General features: G+C 47.6%; 1 protein-coding gene across 1 annotated transcript; it reads left to right on the top strand.

The window, feature by feature from the left end:
• Window positions 1-6970: 6970 nt before the first annotated feature.
• Window positions 6971-7996, top strand: LOC105989494 (olfactory receptor 10AC1-like). Its single transcript, XM_013021584.1, has one exon. The coding sequence runs from the start codon at window positions 6971-6973 to the stop codon at window positions 7994-7996; it is 1026 nt and encodes a 341-aa protein (XP_012877038.1).
• Window positions 7997-9378: the final 1382 nt, after the last annotated feature.

Here is a 9378-nt window from a genome sequence, read left to right as displayed (position 1 = left end):
TCAGAAGGGACTTTGTGGAGAATAATTAATCACAGGCTGCTTTTGCTGTCATCCTCCCTTTGGAAGGGACCAGTTTACTCTTCTCCTCCCCATCGCCTCAAGCCTCCAGGGATACAATGCAAGCTGAGGTTATAGTTCTGACCAGACAGAGCTAATCAGGAACCCTGGCAGTACACTTGGGTACTCTCTCTTCATACACCTCTCCCTCTCCTTCACACCTGCGCACTGCGACTCTGTGCTCTCCCGCCTCCACTTTACCTAGGATCTCACCAACCTCCGCCTGTCTCCAAGCCATCTTCTCTCTGAGTTCAGGTAAGAAGATATCTGGAACCTGGGAATAAGCTGGCAGAGGGAGAAAGAGGAACACCAAGAATCAGACATGGAAATAGGGAAACAGGGCACTTCTTATAACCTAGGTTTGCCTCAACTAGATCACACTTCTAAGATATTCGCTTAGTCCCATACCTCCACTGTCCTCTTTCTGTGTCTGGTTCTCCTTACATGCCCATCCATAGATCGCAGCGCACAGAGGTACAACACACTCTGCGCTGTGCATTTCCTCAGTCTCTGAAGTAGGGTGGGGTGAAAGAAACATGAGGCAGCTACTTTTATTCAGTGATTTTTCCCAAATGAATCTGTGCTACCTCAGACTACTCATGCAAAAGTAGAATATCTGTGGTCTTATGGGAACAGAGGCTTTCATGGTAAAAGGTGATTAATATGTTATTTCTATAGAAAAACATAAAAATGGAGCTGAAGGGATTAGTATTTCTTTAACTCTTAGAGGGAGGCAGAATAGAGAGTAGTCAAGAAGATGGTTTTCTAATTACTCAACTCTATAGGAAACAAGAAACTTCACCATTGGTAGTGCCAAGAAAGGAAAAACTTCTTTATTCCATTTATCCCTACTGTCTTGGCCAAAGATGAAAATCCCCAGGCCCTGGGCCAGATCAACAGAGGCTCTCACTGAAGAACATTTGGGACCCCAGCTGGCTGAGTCCTGTGCATTCAATGTCATTTAATCTAGTCATTTGCTATCCATCTTTGGCAGCCATAGAGGTCTATTTGAGATACAAGGAGGCAAGCAACTGGGTAGCAGGGAAAGAGGCCCATTGGAGAGATTAGAAAGAATTACGGATGCCCAAATTATTTATATAACTTTCAAGGTGATGGATCGGGCTGTGATTTTTCTTGGACAAAGCTCCAAAGCTACCAGCAGAGGCTCTCCTGGAAGGTGGCTGCCCAGGAGGAACGTTTTTCCCAACTAGTAGTTCGTCTTATTTTTCTTTTATTTTAGTGAATCATGAAAATAGCCTAGTAGTGCTGAGACAGCCTTTTTTTGCTCATCCAAGTAGATGCCCCATTGCTTAGCTCCAGCTCTCAGTCTGAGGCCAGCAAGAAACAGAAAACCAAGAGAGCCCTCTAGCTCTCTAAGACATTCATTTAGCCAACAAAGACACAGCTTCAATATTAAAAGCATTTTTCAAGCTTACTAACATCAGCTTTGTAGAACGTGGTAGTGGACTTGGAAGTTAAACTTTGAGCAAGGATGCTAATAATTTTCAAGTAGACAAAGCAACTGATCCCCAAGCTTAGACCAGTTTTTAAAATGTAACAGCTCCATGATCATTCATTTCCTGCGATAAAGTCGACCTCCGCAGCCCCAGAACTAGGCCAGTCCCTTGCCTAGACAGTTTTGATGTTGAACATGAAAGGTCCCATTTTCTGAAGCGTATCCTCTTCCTGCGGAAGAAGCCTGCCTGCGACATTCATTAAAATGGCGGCCACTTCCAAGCCAGCAGTCTCTTTCAGTGCTTCAAAGGCAGAGAACCGGCTCTAAAATCAATAAGACTCCTAGGTTCCCATGGTTCAAAGCTCCTTTCCAGATGAAAATATGGAAGCGCAGGAAGCCTGAAATGATACTTTTCCTAAAGCCCTAATCCACGATTCACATTTGGTGGAAATGTTAAGGGAAAAAAACGGAATCAAAGAATAGTAACTAACAAGGGAGCTCTAAACAACTTGCTAAATTATCAGGAAACTTGTAGGGAAATATTGCTCAAGAGGCAAAGGCTACACTGACTTGAAGCAAAAGGACTTCAAGATGGGTCATGTGGCTATCATTGTAAAAATAAGAACTCCAGGGAAGACACGGAACTATCAAGAGCATCTCCTTTGCGTGACAGGTACCATCCTTTAAAACTTCAGAAAATACCAGAAAGGAGGGAAGCAAGAATGTTTCCACAGCCTGTGCATTTTCAGAAAGATAATAGAAAACCTAAGAGAATGAAGTGGAATAACAGAAGACAGAGGGACAGACAGATGACAGATTAGATCTATATCTCTGTCTATTTACCTCCCCGAGAGATTCTCCTACCCAGCAGATGCTACATGCATATCTCTGTCCCCTAAGTCAGATAATGAAGTCACTAAGAAAGCACTTGAGCTGACCTAACTAAGGGCTGAGGAGATTTCTGTGATGGAAAGATGAATACTCAGAGGTCATACAACGGAAGCCTTTCAATAAAAGACAAAAGTGAGAATGTTTTCTTTGTTCTCGTGATCCTGCTACAGGCCACCTCTGTCCTAGAAGCTTTTCCATATTCTCTTGTAGAATCTTTATCAAATCCCACTTTTGTTGGACTCAACACTGAGGAGGTTGGGCCTTTGGAAGAGTTAATTAACTTGCTCTTTCCTCCAAACCAAGCATCCCCACACAGCACAGAACATTTGACACTTCTTTAACAAGAACTTTTACAGCATACATCTCATCTTCTGATGTATCATGTGTTGTTCTTAAAAAAAAAAAAAAGAAGCATTGGACAAAATAGGTTTTTTTTTTTTTTTTTTTTTTTTTTTTGGGTCCGGTCGTGGGGCCTGAACTCTGGGCCTGGGCGCTGTCCCTCAGCTCTTCAGCTCAAGGCTAGTGCTCTACCACTTGAGCCACAGCACCACTTCTGGCTTTTTTCTTTTTGCTTATGTGGTACTGAGGAATCAAACCCAGGGCCTTGAGCATGCAAGGCAAACGCTCTACCACTGAGCCACCTTCCCAGCCCAGACAAAATAGGTTTTGTAAGTTAGAATTATTTATTTAAAAAAAAGTCATAGACCAGAGGCTTGTGATAAGTCACTAGATAAAGTTAGGCAATATTTTCACAATCTTCTCACCTTAACTTCCTAAAGGATAGGGATATAATTCTGTTCTTTTGGTCTTTTGTAAGCTGCAAATTTTTTTTATCAATAGGCTCCATTCACCTGGAACTTTTTTCAGCATTAATAGATCTACTCAGTCAAGAGCTCTAGTCCATTCCACCAACTTACAGCAGTGAAGTCCCAGGCTGGCGAGTGACCTCTCTTGTCTTGTCACTTGCTATAGCATGAGTTCTAGATCATGTGACCTGAAGTTCCCATTCCAGCTCAGCATGGTATGGAATTCTCCAGATCTGAAGGGGCCTGACCTTTCTGTCATAACTCCAGTTCCTCAATCTCTTTTGGAAGTGTTTTGATTGGCCATTGAAAGGGCCAATGAAAACTATCATTGTTGCAGATAATTTTCATTAGTCTGCACCACAAAATTGAATCCCATTTCTGCATCTTGAGCTCAGCCAGGCTTCCAACCACATCCAGATGTCCCGGGCCAGCAGCCAGCCGTGACTCTGGGTTGTCTGTGAAGCCTTGCACAATTAGAAAAGCAAATCTGCCAGAACAATCACAACAGCAATGCTGAATGTCAATGCTAAGGAGAAATTATTTTTAGATTGGATTTCTTAAATTATCTGCATTAATGTTCACATCCACATGTCCTTCAGACAAAATTTTAGTGAAGGCAAATCTGATGACAAACATGTCAAGGAGACTGTGGGTCACTTCTGGGGAAAGGGGGAGACATGGAGAGAGGTAGAATTTGTGTGCGGTAGGGAGGAGTTTGGGGAGGGGAATAAATAAGAAAAAGTATACAGTCACTAAGACCAAAGATCATCAGAGGATAGACTGCTTGAGTGAAAATTTGGCTTTACTGCTAACAAGGTTTAAGACGTTTAATTTATTTAGGCTTCAATTTCCTCATCTATAAGATAGCTATAATAAGAGTCTGTTTGCCTCACTGGGAGATCACCATGATTAAGTGAATTCATTGAGTAAGGAAGGTCCTTAAGAACATTTTCCTGGCATTCTCCTAAATGCTGGTTATGATTGCTGGTACTGTTAATTTCTTGGAAGAGGGAGCATATCTGTACTGCAGCCACTGGGAGGAGGTGATATAGGTCTAGAAATTTCTTGTACCCCTTCCCTCTACCCCCAGCTTCTCCTGTTAGTATAGGGCTAAATTTGAATCACTGAAGCTTTGAAAAATCTGTTCTTCATTCTCTTCTATAATACATTCCTATCATTGTGACAATTACTCCTAAAAAAATAAGTACAGCAGACACACTAATTGGGTTCCTCCTCCTCCTCCTCCTCTTCTTCTTCCTCCTCTTCCTCAACTCTCTCTCTATCTCTTTCTCCTACCCCTCTCTACTCCTAGTCCTAAGGCTTTAACTCAAAGACTTGCACTCTCTGCTTGTCTTTCTTGCTCATGGCTGTTGCTACTAGCCACATCTCCAGTCCTGCATTTTCCTGGTCAATTGGAAATGGTTCGTGTCTAATAGGTTTTTCTGTTCAGGTTGGCTTTGAATTGAGATCCTCCAGATCTCAGCTTCCTGACTAGCTAAGATTATAAGTGTGAACCACTGGTACCCAGAAGTAGTTATTCTCTCCCAACTTAACTGGCCTATTAGGCTAGCTTTATATGCCTTGTGTAAAAACAAAACATGATCTTTTTCGAGCTTCTAAATATTGGAGCCATTACCTGACTTTTCTTGTCTATATTGCTTCCAGAATGAACATGCAAAAATAAAAATAAAAAATTACTGAACCATGTCTGTCTCTCTCTCTCTTGTACTCACCCAGCTTTAAGAAGATGAAAAAGAAGAAGAGATGAGCTCTCTAGGAGTTTCATCCCACTCAAAAACCCCAGGAGAGGCAAACTTCTCTCCCTCCCACCTACATTTACATCTAAGCTATACCTGGCCAAGAAGAGGAGCTAAATTCAGGTTTGTTATATTTTCTTACTAGAGGGAAGAATACTCCCCAAAGAACGTGGGTGTGTACATATACATATATACATATGTGTATGTTTAAAAGGTGGAAAGGAGAGATGATTCTACCGACTCTGGAGAAATCTTCCTCAGTTTCCACGACTCTCAGATCTACCCTACTCATCCTCCATACCACTGTAACAAGGGTTTGAAAGTTTTCCTCCCATGTGGGACAAAAGAACAGTGTCACACTGATAAAGAAGCCCTCGAAAGGGAGACATCCATAGCAAAAACCCAAGTGCTCCTCATTCCTTCTAGCTCTTTCCTCCAGCGTACACATTGCCCTTACATGATTGCACTCTGTTGGACAACAACTCCAATACTGCTCAGAAACAGAGATGATAAGAAGTCTTAGTGAGGGCTAGGATTAAACTTTGAAAAGAGATAAGGAAATAAAAAATAGATAGCACTAATATCTATTGCAAAACTCAAATATCCTCTCCGGGTCACTTGACCCCTCCACCACATTTCTGCCTCCTCACCTCTGCTCTGTTCCAGGGGACCCTGAGGAGAGCAATCTATGCACTGTCAGTGCGTGGCCATCGAATGAGTCACGGGATAATGCCTTGGGAGGAACAGGGGTCCGGTGGCAAATCTGGAAGGTACTACTCACTCTGAAAGGTGAGTCAGAGAAGAAGCACGCCACCATTTCTCCTGTTGACAGAGTATTCATCAAAATGTCAGGGACATTTTGTTCCTGATGCTCCCAGCACGGCCCTCCCACAGATATCCTTGCTGCCTGAGTGTCTACCTCAGTGCTTGGCACAGATCTGGGCCTCCAAGGCTAAATGAATACGGATTGTCTGATTTACTCCTGTGACTCCATTCCAGAAACCTTGTACAAGTATGGAAAGTTCAGGATTCAGTATCAGGAATTCAGACTTTGGTTTCCAACTTTCATTGGGCAATTAAACTCAGCCCTAACCCAATTTTATGTTTCTTCCTTCAGATCATGAAGTTGAGGACCAAGAATTAGATCTGTAATCCTAGCCACCCATAAGGGGAAATAGGAGGATCACAGTCTGACAAAGAAATAGTGTAAGACCTGAAAAAATAAGCTAAAAGGGAAAAGGACTGGGGTAAGTGGGAAAGTAGGGGGACATGGTTCAGATGGCAGGGTGCTTGTTCAGTAAGCAAGAAACTCCTGAGTTCAACCCCTAGTACTGAAAGAAAAAGAAAAGGAAGGGAAGAAGGGAGGGAGGGCAGGAAAAAAAAGAGGGAGGGGGTTGGAAAAGATTATGATGTTGTATGAAATGATCTAGAACAGAAATCCCCAGGGGAAGCAGAGGGGCTTGAGGTCCTGAGTTCAATCCCTAGTATCACCAATAAATATAAACAAGTCCCTCACGGGCACTGCATTCTTTTGGTCGTATGACAGACACCACAGAAGGTAATTCAGTAATGCAAGAGTGGGGAAGGGAGGAGGATAGAGGATAGAGGTTCAAGACACATTTCCTGGCTTGGAGGACTGAAGCAGGGGAGTTATCCTGGCTAGATAGAAGGCACAAAATACTAAGCATGGCGGCACTGTGAGTTCCATGAGGTCAAATCAAGACTTCTTGAGAAAGAAAGTTCAAGTTCAGAAAGCAGCTAAGGAGATTCCAATCCAGGAGTCAAGAGATGGCTCCGCAATTGTGATTTTATCTTTCTGAGGGAGTCAGTAAGCCTTCGCTCCTGGGAACGACCCCTGAGTCCTCTGCCCACCCTCAAAGGTCTCCAGCCTAGAGTCCCAGCTCCAGCCGCCCTCTCTGACTCCCACAGGACCCTGGCTGGGCCACACCCCGAGAGCTCAGCTTCTTTCCCTCTCTGTACAGGGCACGCCGGCGGGGCCGCGCATGGACCGCCCCAACGCCACCACCATGCCCTGTGGCTTTCTCCTCCAGGGCTTCTTCGAGTTCCCCCGCCTGAGGCCCTGGCTCTTCCTGCTGCTGCTGGCTGTGCACCTGGCCACCGTGAGCGGGAACCTGCTCATTCTGGTGGCCGTGGCCTCGGTGCCCACGCGGCCACCCATGCTGCTTTTCCTCTGCCAGCTGTCGGCCATCGAGCTCTGCTACACCCTGGTGGTGGTGCCCCGATCGCTGGCTGACCTTACCTTGCCCGGCCAGCGCAAGGGCAGCCCCATCTCCTTCCTGGGGTGCGCGCTCCAGATGCAGATGTTCGTGGCCCTGGGCGGGGCCGAGTGCTTCCTGCTGGCCGCCATGGCCTACGACCGCTATGTGGCCATCTGCCACCCGCTGCGCTACGCAGCTGTGGTCACCCCGGGCCTGTGCGCGCGCCTGGCGCTGGCCTGCTGCCTGGGGGGCCTGGCGGTGTCCGTGGGGCTCACGGCGGCCGTCTTCCACCTGCCCTTCTGTGGCTCCTGCCTGCTGGTGCACTTCTTCTGCGACATCACGGCGCTCCTGCACCGCGCCTGCACGCGCAGCTACGCGGACGAGCTGCCCTTGCTGGGCGCCTGCCTGGTGCTGCTGCTGCTGCCCTCCGCGCTCATCCTGGCGTCGTACGCGGCCATCGCCGGGGCCCTGCGCCGCCTGCGCGCCGCGGGGGGCCGGCGCAAGGCCGCCTCCACCTGCGCCTCGCACCTGGCCGTCACCTTCCTCCACTACGGCTGCGCCACCTTCATGTACGTGCGCCCCAAGGCCAGCTACTCCCCGCGGCTGGACCGCACCCTGGCGCTGGTCTACACCAACGTCACCCCGCTGCTCTACCCGCTCATCTACAGCCTGCGCAACCGCGAGATCACCGCCGCCATCCGCCGGGTGCTGGGGTGCCCGGGGATGGGGCAAGCAGGGAATCAGGAGGGCGGCTGTGCGAACGCGGAGGGTCAACGGAGGGCAGGCCAGACTGGGCAGGGGTTTGCGTAGGGAGAGCTCCCCACCCCAGGCCCACCCCCATCCCATCCCAGCTAGGGGAGAGAGAACCCTGGACGTCCCCGCACTCCGTGCTTGGCTGACACAGGATGGTGGAGAAGCCCAGGCCTGGGTTTCGTGGTCGCTGCGTTGTCCCCGTCATTCTGGCCCCGTACAAGATCATGGCACAGTGAAGAAGGCGCTGGGCACGGCTTTCAGGCCTCTTAGGTGAAGATGGACAGGCCCGAGGGGGAAGCAGAAGACATGGCCAGTGTCTCCAAGAACCATCCGGGTGCTACAGGTGTGAAGGACTGAGGGGAGCCCGGGAAAACTTCTTGGAGGGAGAAGTGAGCAGGTGAAGAGCAGCTCGGACAATGCTCGGGGTGGAACTGGTTAGCAGGGCCTGGGCATCCCCTGAGGGCCTTGGAAACCATTAAAGGATCTGAATTCCTGGCGTGAAGTCATGGAGTGGTGGCTCGCGCCTGCGCACGTCGGCTCTCTTGAGAGCCAAGACCACTAGTGGATTGGAGATGTGGAGCTCCGTGGGGGAACTGGTCGCCACGTCCTCAGTGACATGCAGCTGAGTCTGAGCCAGCGTGTCCCTGTGGGAAACGAGTGAGGTAGAGAGGGTCAAAAGATGCGGAAGGAGCGACTCATGGGTCCCTGGATAGATTTGGGATGAGGAAGACCAGGAGTTAGAGACCATTTCTAACCCAGCTCATTTGGTGGGTGGTGGTGCCATTGCTGAGAAGGAGAGCTCGGGAGGACTGGGAGGAATGGACGGTGGCTGTTCTGATAAGCCGCCACCTTGGGATGAGCCAGTGACACTCTGAGAGAGGGACAGACACGAATCTAGGCTTCAGTTCCTTCACTGCAAAGTTAGGGCCAAGCCAAAATGATGTGTTAAGGCTTCTCTTCCTGTTCTCTGAGCCCTTAAGATGAGCCACACAGAGATTCGTATGGATCTCTTAAAGAGAAAGAAAAGAAAAACGAGTGACAACCATTTAGTGCCAAATGAATAAATATGGAACAACAAATAGGGACGAGCTCAATGAGTGACTCCCAAAACGTCAAGTGCATGTAGGTACACATGCCCATCTGTATACAAAAGACAAAGTGCTTATAACACACCAAAACGATCATTATTTATCTCCTTGTGTGGTGAGAATATGGGTTGTTTTTATCTTCTCTATTGCATATGTTGAAAATGTCCTAAAACTATTTTCCATATTTATGACATACCCATGTGTCTATTATTTAAGACAATACCGTCAGGGCCCTGTCGATGAACCAGATGTCTCTTTGCTCTGCAGTTCCTGAATTTCCCTCTCCAGGAAAGAAGCTAGTGCCAGCTCTATAAGGATGGATCCCAGGGTAGACACGGAGCTGTGTGCAAG

The sequence above is a fragment of the Dipodomys ordii genome, unplaced genomic scaffold (genome assembly GCF_000151885.1).
Source record: "Dipodomys ordii isolate 6190 unplaced genomic scaffold, Dord_2.0 Scaffold56, whole genome shotgun sequence".
NCBI classification, from domain to species: Eukaryota; Metazoa; Chordata; class Mammalia; order Rodentia; family Heteromyidae; genus Dipodomys; species Dipodomys ordii.
The sequence above is the reverse complement of the archived record's forward strand: the minus strand, read 5'-3'. Positions and strand labels throughout refer to the sequence as shown.